Source organism: Rhinatrema bivittatum, chromosome 12, assembly GCF_901001135.1.
Source record: "Rhinatrema bivittatum chromosome 12, aRhiBiv1.1, whole genome shotgun sequence".
Lineage (NCBI taxonomy): Eukaryota > Metazoa > Chordata > Amphibia > Gymnophiona > Rhinatrematidae > Rhinatrema > Rhinatrema bivittatum.
The window spans coordinates 18,522,452-18,541,325 of NC_042626.1; the positions used below are offsets into that span (position 1 = coordinate 18,522,452).

The following is an 18,874-nucleotide window of genomic DNA, read 5'->3' on the forward strand; positions in this document are numbered from 1 at the left end:
AGAGATGGAGAAGCAAGGTAGAGACGGATGACATTTCAATCACCAGGAACAGCTGATTCTGTCTTGTGTCTTTCAGTGCCACCTCATAGTAGTCTGAGTCTGCCCTCTTTCCTCCCTTCTAACATACACCAAGTCTTAATTTCTCAGAGTAGAACAGGGCTGTCAGAACTGAGAAAAACATGTGATTTGAATCATCTAACCCTGATAGTAACTCTTTGAGAAGTCATGAGTGTTATTATCCTGCTGATAGAGATGCAGGGCAGGGTGCATCTGATCTTCACTAAGGCATGCTGGAAGAGCAAAGCTTACATCTTGGCTATTCTTCTTTATGATTCATTGGGCCTGCCAGAGTATTCTGGTTCTTTAATAATGCATACAGCTGCCGAGAGAGAAAGAAAAGGATCATTGGATAGAGGCCTGAAGAGCTGATAAGAAGGATTGTGTGAATCTTGGGGAATTTACTTGGAATTGAGGGACGGAAGGGGCAGGAGATTGGCACACAAACCTGGCAGTGTCGCATGAACATTACATGGCATTCATTAGAAGACCTGTAGGAGGTGAAGCGATGGCTCTGAAGGGTAGGATGCAATACCTGTATCCTGCACCCAGATAAATCTGAGGACCAGAAATTCAAATCCCTTTAGTCATTCATCTTTCCAAAGAAGATAAAATAAGGCTAAATTCACTACAGCATTTCCTGCTTGGAGACATTGGGCCTGCAAGAACTTTGAGGTCCTCCAAGGCCAATGTTCCTGCAACATTCCCTACAGTGCCTTCTGCTGAGAGAGTTTGGGACTGCAGTAGCTATGAGCTCCCCTTACAGTCAATGCCCATGTACTGTTCTCTACAGCAACTCCTGCTCAGAAAGGCTGGGACTGCAAGACCCAGAGGCACCCCTAAGTATCCCCTAAGTACTTCCACATGCCTTTTGCTGGGAGCTTTCTCAGTCTCACCTGTAGCTGAGGTGCTATGGAGGAACAGTAGTTGACTTGTATGCCTCGGAACAAAGGACCGCCAGCAAATATTTGAAAATTAATTAGCAGACTCCTCTGAAAGAGCCAGGAACTGTGATTCTAATCAGCAGGGTCGCTGGCCCACTGGGATCTTAATCTGTACAGAATTTCCCCAAGATTTTATGCTTTTGTCTGCTGAAAGCATCAGACAAATCAGGCTGTGACCAACCACTAATTATCCCCGTACCGCTGCACAGATTTCTGCTAGCTGAACTGGACCTTTGTCTTCAGAAGAGTTTTATGTTTTTGTACTGTAAATCTAATTTTAGAAAATCAGTAGGCATGGCACCTGGCCATTTGTATCTGGATTCTGTGTGTGAGTGTGAGTTTTCAGTATGCTCTCTGTGATGTCCCCTCCACGCAACACACATACACACACACAGCATGACCCTGTCATAGAGCCTTAAAGCTCCTACCACAGATAGCACAGTCTTGCCTTAGTACCTGATTTACTCCCCCTCCCTCAGACAGCTAAGCCCTGCCTTAGTGCCTGCGTTCCTTCCCCCGCCAGACAGCAGGACCCAGCTTTACTGCCTGCTTCCCCTCCAATGGGCTGATTCAGTAAAGTCCGCGGGAGAGCGGGCGAACGCACAGGCCACTCACCTTTGCGCGCGATTCAGTATTTAAATTAGGTCCGGCGGTAGAAGCGGGCAAAAGGAGGCACTAGGGACACTAGCGCGCCCCTAGTGCCTCCTTTTGGCCCAGAGCGGCGGTTGTCAGCGGGTTTGACAGCCGACGCTCAATTTTGCCGGCGTCGGTTCTCGAGCCCGCTGACAGCCACAGGCTCGGAAACCGGACACCGGCAAAATTGAGCGTCCGGTTTTTGACCCAACAGCTGCCAGCCGACTTCAAAATTTTTTTTTTCTTTTACTTTTTTTACCCTTCGGGACCTCCGACTTAATATCGCCATGATATTAAGACAGAGGGTGCACAGAAAAGCAGTTTTTACTGCTTTTCTGTGCACTTCCCCGGTGCCCGAAGAAATTAGTGCCTACCTTTGGGTAGGCACTAATTTCTGAAAGTAAAATGTGTGGCTTGGCTGCACATTTTACTTACTGAATCGCTCGGGAATACCTAATAGGGCCATCAACATGCATTTGCCGAACCTAATAGGGCCATCAGCATGTTGAGGGCGCTATTAGGTTCGGCAGGTTGGACGCGCGTTTTCCGCCCCTTACTGAATAAGGGGTAAGGGAAAACGCGCGTCCAATGGCAGGTTAACAGTGCGCTCTGTCGGAGCGCACTGTACTGTATCGGCCTGCAAGAAAGCACAGCTATGCCTTAGACCCCGAATCCCCCCCCACCCTATAGATTGTATGGACCTCCTTAATCCATGTGTACCCCGCCCTGAACGTAGGAAGGGCGAGTAACAAACATTTTAAATAAAATAAATAAATGTGTCCCCCACTCCCCCCAGACATCACAGCCTTGCCTTAGTGCCTGCATCTGCTCTCTCCCATGAAGAACAGCCATGCCTTAATTCTCCTCACTCTCAAACAGCTTGGCTCAGCACCTATAGAGCTACCCCCCCCCCCCCCAACAGCATGGCCCTGCCTTAGCACTGTGTTCAACCCAACAACCTTAGGCTTACATCATGATGTCACCCTTCTCCACACATATATACAGTATATGGGGTCAATATTTAAAGCTGGCCATTTAAGTAACTTAGGCAGATATAACTTATTTGGCTCAGTTACATGGTATATTCAGTGGCTCAACATGGGCCGGATTTACGCGCGCAGGGCCCTCGCACGCCGGCGCGCCTATTTTGCATAGGCCGCTGGCGCACGCACAGCCCCGGGACGCGCGTAAGTCCTGGGGCTTCGTAAAAGGGGAGGGGGCGTGTCCGGGGTCAGGGGGCGGGACCGGGGTCATAGCGCCGGCCCGGGGGCGTGGTCAAGGCCTCCGGACCAGTCCCCGGGTCGGGTGATGGCGCGCCAGCAGCCCGCTGGCGCGCGCAGATTTACATCTGCATAAATCTGCCAACAAAAAGTAGGGGGGGGGGTTAGATAGGGCCGGGGGGGGGGGGGGGTTAGGTAGGGGAAGGTGCGGGGGGTGGAAAGAAAGTTCCCTCCGAGGCCGCTCCGATTTCGGAGCGGCCTCGGAGGGAACAGGCAGCGCAAATGTGCACCACCTTGCGCGCGCTGACCCCGGATTTTATAAGATACGCGCGTATCTTATAAAATCCAGCTTACTTTTGTTCGCGCCTGGTGAGCGAACAAAAGTACGTGCTCACGCAAATTTATAAAATCTGCCACCCAATGCGTATATAGCCGTGCTTAGCTGTATAAGTTATAAACGGCTAAATTTAGACCTGCTCTATGGCTCGTCTAAACTCCCGAATATCAATAGTTAGCCACATAACTTGTACAGCTAACTCGCTCTGCCCACTACTTGTGCAAAACCTTGGAGTTTACATTTTCTGCTTTATCGGCAAGGCTTAACGTGGAATTGGATTCAACAACAGTCAAAGAGAGCCCTGACTTTTACTGTGTGGGAAACTCTGGAAGCAGGGGGGTAACGGGGAATTAGATTCAAACAGCAACCAACAAGGGCCATTTGGTCCTTTTCTGCCATCATTTCTATGTTTCAGTTCAGGGTGCAGCGGCAGCCAAAAAAGCAAATGCGGTATTAGGAATTATTCAGAAAGGAACAGAAAACCAAATTGGGAATGTATTAGTGCCTCTGTAGCAATCCATGGTGCAGCCACATCCTGAGTACCGGGTAATTCTGATCGCTGCACCTCAATGAAGATACAGCAGAATTAGAAAAAGTATAGAGAAGGCCAATAAAATATGACTGCGGGCATGGATTGGTTCCTCTATGAAGAAAATGTGAACAGTTAAGGGCTCTTCAGCTTTGAGAAGAGATCACTGATAGAGGTTTATAAAATGAAGTGTGATACGGAACACATTAATAGGGAACAGTCACTTACACTATCAAATACTACTAGGACTAGGGGACACTCTCTGAAGCTAACAGGTAGCAGATTCAAAACAAATTTAAGAATCAATGAACTCAACACACAGTTACATCATGGAACTTGCTGCCAGAAATTAAAAAAAAGTTTGGATAAGTTCCTGGAAGACAGATCCATAAATAATTATTAGCCAGATGGGCTTTCGTTTCTCAACCTCTTGGGGAAAGCAACAGGAAACAGACTTTCATATTGGGATTTGCCAGGTACTGCCAGGCAAACCGGACTGGGCACTGTCAGAGATAGGATGTTGGGCTCAGTGATCGCTTGGTCTGACCCACCCTGCCGCTGCTTATGTTCCTATAGTACATATACAGGTATGTAACATTTACATCGGCCACACACCCTTTCTCTCACATACTCTCTCTAATAACATAAGACTTACCATACTGGGTCAGATCAAGAGTCCATCAAGCCCAGTATCCTGTTTCCAACAGCGGCCAAGTTAGGTCAGAAGTACCTGGCAGGATCCCAAGGGGTAGATAGATTCCAAGCTGCTTATCCCAGGGATAAGCAGGGGATTTCTGCAACTCTACCTTAATAATGGTTAATGGACTTTTCCTCCAAGAACTTGTCCAAACCTTTTTTAAACACAGCTACACTAATAGCTTTTACCACATCCTCTGACAAAGAATTCCAGAGCTTAATTATGTGTTGAGTAAAAAAAAATTTTCTCTTATTAGTTTTAAATATATTACCTAATAACTTCATTGTATGTTCCCTGGTCTTTGTACTTTTCAAAAGAGTAAATAACTGATTAATGTTTACTCTTTCCATTCCACTCATCATTTTATAGACCTCTATCATATCTCCCGCAACCATCTCTTCTCCAAGCTGAAGAGTCCTAACCTCTTCATCCTTTCTTCATAAGGGAATTATTCCATCCTTTATCATCTTGGTTACCTTTCTCTGTATCTCTTCTAATTCTGCAATATCTTTCTTGAGATGTCTTGACCACAACTGCACACAGTACTCAAGATGAGGTCACACCATGGAGCGATACAGGGGCTTCTAGAATTTGTATATAGACATTTCAAAGTATGTTTATGTTTGTATTAACAACCTGCTCATTGGTTGACAGGGGTAATTTGGAATCTTTCTTTACTTAAAGGCACCTGGTCCACTTTGGCATTTATATGAGAGATTTAAAACTCTTCAAAAAAAAGTTTAAAAACATGCTCGTCAAAAAAGCTTTTCACAGTGAGAGTGGGGAATAAGGAATACTAACTGAAAAGTAAAAGAACTCCTACACGCAGTAAAAAGTCACCAAATAGCAGATATCCTTCCTTTATTATTTTTCTCTCATACCTAAATATTAATTTGAGAGTACAGTATATCTCATATATGGATATTCTATTAGTCATATAAATGGAATTTCCAATCCACGATCCAGATAGCGTATATTATTTGAATCATGTAACCGAAAATTTATTGGCACCTACTAGCTAATTTATAAACCAAACCAAACTTATTTATGTCCCTAGCTGCAAACCGTTGTAATGGTATACCTCTAAACGACAGTATAGAAAAAGTTTTTAAATAAAATAAATACAAATATTGCAACCTCTCTACTGGGATGCCCTATTTTCCCTGTTCTCTTAACATCCTTCAAAGATACACCAGTCCGAACCATGCGTTTCTAAGTGACTGTTGGCATTCCCCCATCATCTAGTTTAAAAGCTGTGCTATCTCCTTTTTAAAGGTTAGTTCCAGCAGCCTGGTTCCACTCTGGTTAAGGTGGAGCCCATCCTTTCGGAAAAGGCCCCCCCACTCCCCAAAATGAAGCCTAGCTCCTAACAAATCTAAAACCCTCTTCCCTGTACCATCGTCTCAACTACGCACTGAGACTCTGGAGCTCTGCCTGCCTCTGATAGGATAGCAGAGAATGCTATCCTGGAGGTTCTGGATTTCAGCTTTCTACCTAAAACCCTAAATTTGGCTTCCAGAACCTCCCTCCTGCACTTTCCTATTTCATTGGTACCCACATGTACCAAGGCAGCCGGCTCCCCCCAGCACTATCTAAAATCCTATCTATGTGATGCATGTGGTCTGCCACCTTCTCACCAGGCAAGCAAGTTACCAAGCACCCAGCTATCAACCTTCCTAATAATTGAATCACCAAGTATAACCGCCATCCTAACCCTTCCCTCCTGGGGAAATGTGTTTATTTGCCATTTGTTGAATGCTGAACAAGCTGTAAATCCCATTAGGGGGTTTATGGCAGGGGAAGGCAGGCAGCTGTCACCTGTAATCACCCTGCACTGGAGGAATTCCACACTTCGTCAAGCAGCAAGCCATATCCAGAAGGGACGACGTATTAAAGGGCGCCCAGCCTAGCACATGGGTTTACACACAGTTGGGAGCATGTTGTAGACGCGCTAGACTAGTGCCTGATGTAGTAAGGAGATTAACGTTTCCAAAACACGTGCCCTAACAAATGCGTACCTGTCACCTGTAAATTCCAGGTAGATGAGGGCATAATTATTACTCCACTGTGCAGGAAAGCGCTGGGCATCCAACGCACTTTTTAATGCACTAAATGTAATGCCAGCCTCAGAGCTGTAGTAAGGGCTCATGACAAAAATTAAAAAACAGGTTTCTCTGTGTTGGGATAAGTGTGTCCTCCTCCTTCGTGTTATTGTGACACTTTAATTTACTGCTTGCGGTGGAGAAACATTAAAATATACTTTGACTTGATTTAAAGAAACCCACTTTTCTTATGGCCACACAATTTAGACGTCCATAGCAAGGGGCACCTAATATTTTGCTGAGGTTGCTGAAGTGAAATGTAACAAAAAAAGAAGCGGGATGAAAATGCACACTTGTACTGAGCGCCCGTTGCAATTGGGCACCCAATAAACTATTGAATTTATGTATTTATTGCATCTGGCGCCCAGGGGTTAGGGCTGGGCACACGTTAAGATAACTAGGGCCCGTTTTCAGCACTCGTTTTGCTGCATCGGCCCAAGAGAGAGAATGCGTGGGTCTGTTCGCGCATGCAGTTATCTGTGTGCATGATCTCGGGGTGGCCGGTCAGTGTGACAAAGCAGCTCGGAAGGCTATCAATATTCTGAGATGCATAAAGACAGGTAGCACTAGTAGAAAGAGGGAAGTAATTTTTTCTTTACTAAAGGTCTCCAGTAAAACCCTTCCTTGAGTATTGTGTTCAGTTCTGGAGATCACATCTGCAGAAGGACAGAGAAACGGTAGAGGCAGTTCAAAGGAAAGCCTCCAAAATAGTGCACGGACTGCACTGTAAACAGTACACAGCAAGACTGAGGGAGCCAAAGATGTACTCTGGAAGAAAGCAGGGGAGCGGGAGATACGAGACCAACATTTAAATACCTAGCAGGCTTCAGTAAAATGCCAGAAGGCAGACTTTTCCTTAAGATGAAAAGTTCAAAAACAGGGGTCATCAGAGGAAGCTGAAGGGAGGGAGACTCAAAAGGGAATCTGAGAAGACTTTTTAACCGAGAGGGTGGTGGACATCTGGAACAGACTTTCAGTGGCAGAGAAGAGACGCAAAGGGACCTTAGTGGCAGGAGCAGGGAGGAAGCTGGAGATCGAGTAAGCCCCATGACTGTACAGTTGCTTAGGTACCAGTGGGCGCACTGCGTGGACAACCTGCCAGTGACTGCACCTGTGTGCTCACTGATGGTAGCCTGCACTGGGGCATGTGTATGTGTGTATGCACTGGCTGTATTCTCTTTGGGTACGTACAGAAATACATGGCAATGCCAGGAGTGCCTACCTCCTGCAGGGCCCCATACTGAGAAACCTATCCGCAAATACCCCCAGCCCGTGAGAGGGCATCTAAGATGGTGGTTCTTGGATTATTTCCTCCACCCCTTACCCATACCCTGCTTTGCACACAGGTTATTCCAAATACCCCCAGCCCGTGAGAGGGCATCTAAGATGGTGGTTCTTGGATTATTTCCTCCACCCCTTGCCCATACCCTGCTTTGCACACAGGTTATTCCAAATACCCCCACGCTCTGCCTCACACAGTAATTGGCCCTAGCTTCACTCTATGCTAACAGATCAAACACAATAAGACTTTTTTACAAGCTTGCTGATGAGGGAAGATGAATTTCCTTGGTCTATCTCAGTCTAACTCCACCTGTTCCTCTGTGGCTGCCAAAAAAAACAGCCCCCCTCCACCTCTGCAAAGCAACCTCGTTTTATTCAGAAGGGAAAGGGACACTGGACTTCATCTGTTGTTCTCAGTTTGGGGCTACAGATAAAGTAAATGACACTTATGGTAATAAAAGTAGGAGCATAAGTCTGGACATCACCTTGACACTGCCGCTGGCACCTTTAGCCTCTCTTCTCTCTAACTCTTGGCACTACGGTTACTAATTGGCTCGATTTTCTTTTTCAGGACAGGCTGATCCATCCTGGCTTTGCTCAGCCGCCTGCACTGACTTGTAGTTCTGAATTTCCTAAGAAAAGCAGGAACTTCAAATCCTGTTGCAGTGAGGTAAAACCTGGACTGGATCAACCCATCCTGCAAAACTGGAGCCAGCTGGCAGCACTACATAGCAGTTGCTGTCCTGGACTTCCAAGACATCCAGTTTCACTGTGTTTGCAAAGAATAAATAGTAAAGCATAGAACAAAACTCACACAGAGAGGTCTATAAGGGGTGCGTGGGGGTGGGAAGCTCACAGCTCCTGCAGTCCCAGTCTCTCCCAGCAGGAGGCACTACGGGAGGCAGTGTTATGCGGTGTGGTTAAGCTGAATGGGAGTGATCCCTGAAATGTGCTGTCTTTGTTCCTCAGATCGGGAGCGGATCGGCCAGGACTCTTCTTATGAGCAGGAGGGGAAGGTGCAGTTTGTTATCGACGCTGTGTATGCCATGGCCCGTGCCCTGCACAACATGCACAAGAACCTATGCAGAGGGAAGGTCGGCCTCTGCCCCCAGATGGATCCGGTGGATGGTGTGGAACTGCTGAAGTACATCCGAACCGTCAACTTCACAGGTCTGACACTGGCTGGCTGTCCGTCCGCCTCTGCAGGGCCCACAGGCGTTTCTATCCATGTGCCTGTCCCCATTCTCTCTCTTTTCATTGCCTGTCCAAGCGCCCCTCTGGGGGGGTTTCTCCTGAACCTCCCTAGTAACAGATGTCAGAGTTAATCAGCTGGCATGTACGTCAAGAGTAATGAACTGTGAGGGGGCACTGAGTACCTCAGTCAGACTGCTCTGATTCACTGAGGGCAGGGAGAGCGGCGACCCTCACGGAGAAAGAGCCAGCGAGCGCTGTCACTTTGGGGGGTGGGGGGGGGGGGGGGTGTCTAGCGAGCAGGGAGAGCAGTGTCACTCAGAGGCAGCAACAGAAAACGGAGGGACCGGAATCAATCTTAGAGCAGGAACCAGGGAGCAGGGATGGTTGAGCCACTCACACTGCCAGGACTTGCTGCTCCTTTTTAATCTAGAGTTACGTCCCTCTGCCCCAGGGTCCAGGGATCCTTTTTCTTGCGGGAGCAGGGTGGCTCCCTGGTTAGTTTAGGGACATCTCCAGGGACTTCAGCTCATATCTGTCTTAGTAGAGGTCACAGCTGTTTGATTCTTTATCTGTTCTAAACTGCTTTGGGTTGAACATTTGTTCTAGTAAGAAGGTCTATAAATCTAACCTAACATAAGGTACTGTCCGTAATCACGGACCAGTTAATCCAATCAGTCTGCCCAGTTTGGATTCCTTCTCTCTGGCTTTCTACCAGTTTGGGTAGTCGAGCACATACATTCTCATATTTCAGCCAGAGCCAGCTTCTCCCACCTCAGGTCTTTTACCCAACCCCTCCATCCTGTTCCTACAGCTCTCCTCTCTATTGGTCCCAGGCAGTTCTGGCCTCCATCTTCTCATGCTCAGCCATTCTAGGCCTTGTCATCTTCCTCAGTGGCACTTCCAAGTCCCAAACTTAATCCAACACCCAGTCCTCCCTTCCACGTCCTGCTCCGGGCAGGCATAAAATTTGATGTGTTGAAAAGTGTGTTTCAGGCGCAAAGGAATTTTTTGCATCGTGGGCTAATAGCCTCATCTACATGAAATTTATATATGATGAGCGCTATTAGCGATGCATGTTTTGGACGCACCTATCCTCTTATTGCGTCGGGGGTAAGGGACGCACGTTCAAAACATGCGTCCAAGCGCTCATTAGCCTGTGTGCTAGGATATTGCATTGGCCTGATAGTAACACAGGAATGACGGCAGATGAAGACCAAATGGTCCATCCAGCCTGCCCGTGCGCGTTGCTGCTTGGATTTTAACTATGATCGCTCTATACAGGTTACCTAAGCCTTCTTTGATGCGTGTTGCAGCTGTACCACTTCAGTTAGGGTTACAACCACCAGTGCATGCAGGTTACCTCAGCCCCCTTGGAAGCCTGATGCAATCGTAGCGCTGCTGTCAGTTTCGTAACCACTGCCCTGTGCAGGTTACCCCAGTGCAGTTAGGATGCACCCACAGCTGGCTAATAAGAACATAAGAAAATGCCATACTGGGTCAGACCAAGGGTCCATCAAGCCCAGCATCCTGTTTCCAACAGTGGTCAATCCAGGCCATAAGAACCTGGCAAGTACCCAAAAACTAAGTCTATTCCATGTAACCATTGCTAATGGCAGTGGATATTCTCTAAGTGAACTTAATAGCAGGTAATGGACTTCTCCTCCAAGAACTTATCCAATCCTTTTTTAAACACAGCTACACTAACTGCACTAACCACATCCTCTGGCAACAAATTTCAGAGTTTAATTGTGCGTTGAGTAAAAAAGAACTTTCTCCGATTAGTTTTAAATGTGCCCCATGCTAACTTCATGGAGTGCCCCCTAGTCTTTCTACTATCCGAAAGAGTAAATAACCGATTCACATCTACCCGTTCTAGACCTCTCATGATTTTAAACATCTACCCGTTCTAGACCTCTCATGATTTTAAAAACCTCTATCATATCCCCCCTCAGTCGTCTCTTCTCCAAGCTGAAAAGTCCTAACCTCTTTAGTCTTTCCTCATAGGGGAGCTGTTCCATTCCCCTTATCATTTTGGTAGCCCTTCTCTGTACCTTCTCCATCGCAATTATATCTTTTTTGAGATGCGGCGACCAGAATTGTACACAGTATTCAAGGTGCGGTCTCACCATGGAGCGATACAGAGGCATTAAGACATTTTCCGTTTTATTCACCATTCCCTTTCTAATAATTCCCAACATTCTGTTTGCTTTTTTGACTGTACCACTGCTGTAAAGCAGTAACCAAGCCTGATGCAGTTGTTTCGCCACTCTCTGCCTACTGAAGTGCTTTCCCCCCTCTTTGGCCCCCTAAAGCAGTGGTACTCATTTACTCAAGGGGCACAAATGGGTCAGGTTTTGAGGACATCTCTAATTAATATGCATCAAATAATATGCCTACAAATGAGGAGGCAGGGATGTGTTCAAGACCCAGCCTTCAAGGATTGGAAGTGAATACCACTGAAAACAGCACAAAGGATTGAGGTGCATTTGCAGAGCATGGTGTGTGTGTGTGTGTGTGGGGGGGGGGGGGGGGGGTCTCGGTGCAGGAAGAGCAGGGGGTACTTCAGGTCAGGATTGACTTGCATTGGCAGAGTGTGTGTGGTAATGGCTAATAAATTGTATCACTCTCTAATTTCATGCATGCTTAATTTTTACTCCCTCTTTCAGAAGGAAGCACTTAGATCAGTTTCTTTGCATGGATGTTAAGCCTGCTGGTGGCTGCCAAAGGGAGTTCATTGGGAAACCTCCAGGGCTGCATTTTGGTACATGCACGAGTGACTTGTGCTTCTCTGCAGGGATTGCTGGAACGCCGGTGACATTTAACGAGAATGGGGACTCTTCAGGACGATATGACATATACCAGTACCAGATCAAAAACTCTACACCGGAGTACAAGGTCATCGGACACTGGACTGACAACCTGCACTTAAAAGTAAGAGGCTCAGGAGGCGAGAGTGGAGGCAGATCAGACAGGGCTGAGAGCAGTGCCTGCCTCCAACCCCCTGTGTTATCAAGGCTCATTATTCTACCCCTGAATTGTAGACCTGGGATTGAGATAGGACTATGTGTAGGAGCTGCCTTCTGTACTATAAAGGATCATTATTCTATCTCAGTGTTACAAAGCTGTGGGTAAGATGGGGCTGCGAGTAAGAACTGCTGCCTATACTATATATAAGGAGGTGTTATTCTACAGACTGAGGAGGGGGGGTGAGAAAGGGCTATGATTTGTGCTGTAAGAGAGTGTTATTCCACCTTGGGTTATAGATTGGAGGTAATTCTGTTTCTGTGGTACAGAACTGAGGGGTGAAATGGGCTGTGAGCAGGGACTGCCCCCATGCTATAACAGGGTGTTAATTCCACCCTGATTTGCAGACTGGAGGAAGGGCTGAGAGAGAGCTATGAGCGGGTCATTATTCTAACGTTGTGCTGCAGAGGTGAGGGGTGATTGGGCTGTGAGCAGGGAATGTCTCCCATGCTATAATGGGCTGTTATTCTATCCCTGGATTACAGACTGGAGAAGGGGGTGAGATAGGACTGCCCCTGTGCTATAATGGGGTATTATTCCACCCTGGGTTACGGAGAAGGGAGTGAGATGGGGCTGTGAGCAAGGACTGCCCCGTGTTATTCTACCTGGATTACAGACTGGAGGAGGGGGATGAGATGGGGTTGTGAGCAGAGACTGTGATCTGTGCTATAAGGGGGGGGGGGGTGTTATTCCACCCTGGGATACAGATTGGAGAAGGGAGTGAGATGGGGCTGTGAGCAGGGACTGCACCTTGTGCTAAAGTCATTTCTCCTTTGAGAGAATATTGTTGTGAATGTGAGATTTCTGCATTTAGGGGACAATTGACAACCTGCCTGCCTGGGTGCAAAGTGTAAATAAGTTTTGTTTTGTAGGGTTATAACATAAAATTGTGTATTGGTAAAACAATGTGAAAGAAGTATGTGTATTTTGTTCATTGTTGTTCTTTTCATGTTTAATGCTTGTGTACTGTTTGTCAATTTAACATTTAAATTGACAAATGTTGTTTGTCAATTTAACATTTAAATTAAAAACAAAAATTTCCAGAAGAATATAAGACCAAAGGTCCGACCCCCATCAAGCCCATAATCCTAAGAGAGTGGCCAGTCCAGATTATTGGATCCCAACGAGTAGATCCAATTCCTTGTTGCTCGCTCCTAGAGATCAACAGTGGTTTTCCCCAGGTCCACCTGGCTAATAATTGTGTATGGGCTTTTCCTCCGGGAACTTGTCCACATTTCTTTTAAACCCCTGTGCTAGCTGTCTGGACCACATCCTCTGGCAACAAATTCCACAGCTTGATCGTGCGTTGTGTGAACAATAATACTTTCTCTGATTTGTAGCACGTGCGCCCCCTTTCTCTTTGATAACTGCTGTGGGCACAAAATACCCCACGGACTTTTCCACCAGTGTTTTGTGCGGGTGAAATTTCTACGGAAAATAACGCATGTAGATTTGAAAGTACAATCTGCGTGTGTCATGTACCTGATCCTGCCCAAAACATGCAACTGGGAACATCTCCCTTTGGCCTAAACCCAATGCACTGTGGCCCTCCTCCCTCAGTACTTTTAGCCAGCTTAATTAAGGGCAATCTTAAGCTGGCACCGATGCCCTCCAACCAGGCATAGGTGCCAGCTCTGTGGGAGGCATTCTTCCCACCTCCCCACCCCCTTATATTGTGCAACCTCTTGCTGAAAAGTTGGCTCCCATGCAGCATGGCTCACTTTAAGCCCCCTTTGTCGTTCTCCGTCTCGCTTCCTGAAACCGCCCTCCCCCCTCCTGTCTCAAGCGCATCCCTCCACTCTCTTTTCTCAGCACTAGAGTGACTTTTCCCTTTGGTTAAGTGAGGAGCCGATAAATCCTGCTACGTTACGGAAACAACTTCTCCAGAGGTTGTACCGCTGCATCATAGGTGGAAGAAAAGTGTTGATTCTGAAATTGTCCATGCAGAGGGAAAGCTTTGAAACACAAGTTGCTGTCATTGGAGCATCCATACACTCTTTTTTTTTTCCCCTATTTTTTGGTGTACAACCAAGGTCCAAGTGACAGAGGACTTCAGACCGCAGGAAAGTACTTTTTGTGCCCTTTGGGTTAGATTTGCACATCTGGAGGCACTTTAATGTGAGGGAGGACCTGCATTTTGCTCGGTGTATTCGCTGCAGTAAGGATATCAGTCTAGGGAAGCAAGGGGCATCTGACAAACGCTGGTGTGCAGCATCATTGACATCAGGAAAGGGCGACAGAAGTAGCCTGGGTTCCCCTTTTGCCAGTCAAAATAAACTCCAGAGGAAAGGGATTGAAAAGGGGACGAGATTTCACCGAGCAGATCCCATAGCCCCTTCTAGCAGTTTCCCATCATGCGTCCAAAGTAGCAACACGCAATCTCGGATGGTATAGCGCTAAGAGTTCACGGATCCTTATACTGGATTAGTCAAGAAAATGAAGCGGAGAAGGACGTTAAATTAAGCGTTTCCACCTTTTATTTCTGAGTAGTTGGAAGGAGGTTTCGGGCCCCCGACACAGACCGTGTCTCGCCACATGGGCTGCCTCGGGAGGGAAAAAGCCCAGAAAATCAACAAAACCAAAATATCGGTCATGGAGATTTAATCAAGAATTCACAAAGAACAAAACACAGAGAGACACCAAACAATGCTGCTAATATCCACAAAGAATACCAAAATAAGTGAAAAATGTTGGACGAGATAGTTATAGAGCACATATTAAAGAAACAAGCAAAAAACAGATGAAAATCATATATAAGACATATATAAACATCGTACATAGAAATCATAAACAAACACAAAAGGTGCATAAAAATTGTCATAAAGTAGTAACACAGCATAGAGGAAATGAGGTGGTGTTCCATAGCACTGAAGCAAGAGGCAAGCAGCATTTACAGTAGTACTAAGGAGCATTAGGAAGACGTTGGGTAGTGAAGAATGTGGGCTTTAAGTATCTATTGCGTGTCCCCTGCAGGATTACATTTAATAGGAAGGTCATCTCTTAGGAGTGGAGGTGCAGCCTAGTGGTTAGAGCAGAGGGCTACAACCCAGGGAAGCCAGCATTCAAATCCCACTGGTGCTCCTGGTGACCTTGTCCAGTCATGAATGTCGGCATAGAAAAAAAGAGCTAAATAAATAAGTCACTTCACTCAGGTCAAAATCTTAGATTGGAAGCCCTCTGGGGATAGGGAAATACCTACACTACCTGAATCTAATCTGTTCTGAAGTGCCAAGAAGCAGAATATAAATAAATAAATGTATATTTTGGTTAAGTATTAAGGAGTCAATTAAGAGTTCAAAAGATTTATCCAGTCAAAATCAGGTTTTAGCAAGGTAAATCTGTTTACAGACTCAGCTCCTTTAACCAGCTAAATTTGTGTGGTTCAAATCACAAGTTCAGCAGGGCACTAAGACCGGGCCTTGCTGGAGGCATCCCTGGGACAGGCTTTTGAATTCAGCCTAAACCCCTCCCCCCTCCCAGTAAAGAAGTATTTTTCTCTGAATCTTCCCTCCTCCTACTTCTCGTCTCGGCTCCATATCCTTAAAATCCGTTTCCTATGGAAACTTCTACCTTCCAGTAACTTACTGAAGCCTGTGCACTGTTCCTCTGTCCCTTGCTTCCACCAGCGAGTGCCTCTTGAATGTGTCAAGCCTTTCTTTGTAGTATCTGTGTGACAGGCCCTGCATCATTAGCAACCTTTGTTCTGACCCATTTCCATCCTTTCAATGTCCTTACAAAGGTACAGACTCTGGAAGTGAACACCGTACTCATTAGTGACCCATTCCAGGGCGACAGCACCTCCTTTTTCCTGCTAACTGTGCCGCTCCTCGTGCAACCAAGCATTCTCTTAGCTTCCCCTGATGCTCCATTACATTGAGTCACTTTCTTCAGGTCATCCAAGATGATTGCTCCTAGGCTTCTTTCTTCTTTAACAGTTCCTAGTCCTTCTCCTTCTAACTGGTATTTGGCTAACGATTTGCGGGTCCCCAAATGCAGGTTTTACACATTTTAGCACTGAAGTTAATTTCCCAAACCCTTGACCATTCTTTCATTTTTTTCAAGAGCCCTTTTCAGTTTGTTTCTCCCCTTCTGGCGTGTCTTCTCCGTTACAGGGTTTTGTATCTGCAAAGAGGCATATTTTTTTCCCCCTCAAGTACCGCTGCAATGTGCTGATGCATATATTAAAAAGAACCGGTTTTCGGACTGAGCCCCAGGGTGACCCACTGATCAATTTACCTTCACTAGAACGGGTTTCTCCTGACCACCCCGCTCTGTGTTCTGACACTCAACCAGCTCCTCCCCCAGTTTACAGCTTTCCGGCTTGCTCGCGGGGGAGGTAATTTTCAAAGGCGTTACGTCTGTAAATGGAACATACTATCGTAGCAATTTGCAAAAGACATTTACACTCATAAAGTGCACTTAAAGATGAATTTTAAAAGCCCGGCGAGCACCAAAACCGGGAGATAACGCACACAAGTCGGCCTCTGAGCAGATTTTAAAAGCTGCTGGAATGCATGCGTGCTTGCCGCTACGCACACAAACGAAAAGTTAAAAACACAGGCCGGGTTTGGTCTGAGCAGGGCAAGAGCGCTCTTGGACTTTAACTTGAAATTAGCAAATACTTTCGCACACAGGCTCGTGCCAGGGTCCCTGCCACATAACTTTACTTCTGCTGTGGATGATACGCAAGTTATAAAATAAAGATAAATAGACAGATCAGTGAGGTTTTAAGGGTCGGGGCTAACAGGGGAGAAGGGAGGCTATTAAACTGGGGGTTTTTGGAGGTCCTATTCCTTACCTGGGTGAACTGGGAACAAACTGGGAAAACTGGTAATGGTGTCGCGCATGTGTCTTTTAAAACACCCCCACTTACGCGGTAGGAGTGGCATGTGCGTGCATAGGCGTGCGTCCACTTAAAATTACGCATGCACGTACGCTCAGTCAGGCAATTTTATAACGCGCGCTCATATACGCGAGTATGTTATGAAATGGCCGCGTCCCTGGGTGCGGGCCGATGAACGTGCATACATGTGCCCCCATGTGCCTGGTTAAAAGTTACCATTTTAGCACGGGTAAAATCTATTGATAATTCAATGGCATACATTGTAGCAATTTTCAAAAGCCCACTTACACGAGTAACGTGCACTTACAAGTGTAAAACCCAGTTTTAAACATATATATCCTTTTGAAAATTACCCCCATATACTGTTCAGCTTGTTTACCAGTCTTCAGTATGGAATGGTATGAAAAGCCTTATCAAAGCCCAGATAGTAAACTTCCACTCTACCTCCTTGATCCACCATGTTTATTTCAGTAAAGAACTCAATCAAGTTTCTATGAAAGAATCTTTCCTTTGTGAATCTGTGTTGCTGAAGTCCTGTAATCTTCTGAGGCTGATGTCCAGCAACTTGGCAAGCAGGCAGTGTATCTAGCTAAAGGCAGCCGGATAAATTGTCACAGATATTTAGCTGAGTGAGGCCAATTGGGAGCCCTGATGAATATAGCCAGATAAAGTCCTAGTTAGCTAGATAAACGTAACTGGCCTCCTCTGCCTGTGTTATTTTGGGGGCAATTCTGAATGCAAGGACTGCAGGTACTTTTCTACCCCTGTACCTTGTAGCTAAATTACAAAAACAGACTTTGCAATCAGTTTCCCTTTTAAAATTAGCCACATGGTTCGCGTGCATGCTTTTAGCCGGAAGAGATGTGTTTCAGGCAGGTTTCGAAAATAACATTAGTGGACTGAAGTTTCAAATCTGTGCCCTTTATTTTCCAGCAGAAATTTTGCCCGTGCTAAAAGCAGGTGAAGAAGTCCAGTTTTCAAAGGGAGAGAAGGCATGCATGTTCTCTATGAAATTTAGTGCATAGGTCTGCGCTTAAAAAAAAAACCCACGGCCTTTGTGCCAAGCGGGCACTTTGAAAAATGCCTCCTTACTATGTGGCTCTTTCTGTTAACACTTTTGATAATTAAGATTATTTCCAGTCAATATTTATGATTCCGTTTTTCTGGGTGCAAACACTGATGCCCACTGGCTTGTTTCCTTCTGAGTGTAGAAATGAATCCCACTCATGTCCCATGTTATATCACCATTGGCCAGATCTAAGTTTTGGGCAAAAAAATGTGAAGACAGCACATGACTACTTTTCTTTGCATATATGCTGCCCAAGAATTGTGTTTTCTGAAACTTCAGGAAAGGGTCAAATTCCAGGGAGAAATTCATGGAAGTGAAAAACGCTGTGGGGCTCTTGCTAAAGCTTTAGATAGCCTGGGGTACTCAAGACTGGGGATAAGACATGGGGGTTTGAGAAAAAAAAGCTGATTTTTTAAAACCCAGAGCCAGCATTTCACCGCCTTTTTTTTAACAACACAAGCATGGCTTAAGTAAATGAAAGATTTACTTTTATTTTGTATATTTTTCTTTGTATTTTTCTAAAAGCAATTGAATTCTGAATGTTTATGAAAAACGTGCGGATGACTGAAGACTTGACGAGCGGTGCTACTGCTCCCAAGTTTCAAAGCTCTTTTTGTGTGCAAAACTGGGCAAGCAAACTGACTTACTGCCTGTTTGTGCTTCTTCATTTCCCAGTCCTTAAATTTGGGTTCAGGCTCCCTTTCTGCTGGTCTCTTGTAGCTGAAGTCCTGCTGTCTAATGACAGAGATGCAGAAAGTTCCACAAACTTAGCCCCACGAAGCATCAAGTTGCAGATTCCTGGATAAACGGAAGAGAACACCATCCCAGGGCCTTAGCAATAGACCAGAAATAAACTGCAAAGAAAACTGTGAGAAACTACAAACAAAATTGCTATGTACGCTACAAAGCATTCCCTACACATACTGTTGGCTGGGATGTCCTGA

General features: G+C 45.9%; 1 protein-coding gene across 1 annotated transcript in view; it reads left to right on the forward strand.

Annotated features, from left to right (window-relative positions):
• The window catches only part of GRM4 (glutamate metabotropic receptor 4), a 212,208-nt gene that overhangs the window by 117,722 nt on the left and 75,612 nt on the right, over positions 1-18,874 (forward strand). The window contains exons 6-7 of the mRNA XM_029573595.1: positions 8,770-8,970; positions 11,789-11,925. Of these exons, the coding sequence (XP_029429455.1) occupies positions 8,770-8,970; positions 11,789-11,925 (338 nt within the window). The remainder of the gene's footprint in view (positions 1-8,769; positions 8,971-11,788; positions 11,926-18,874) is intronic.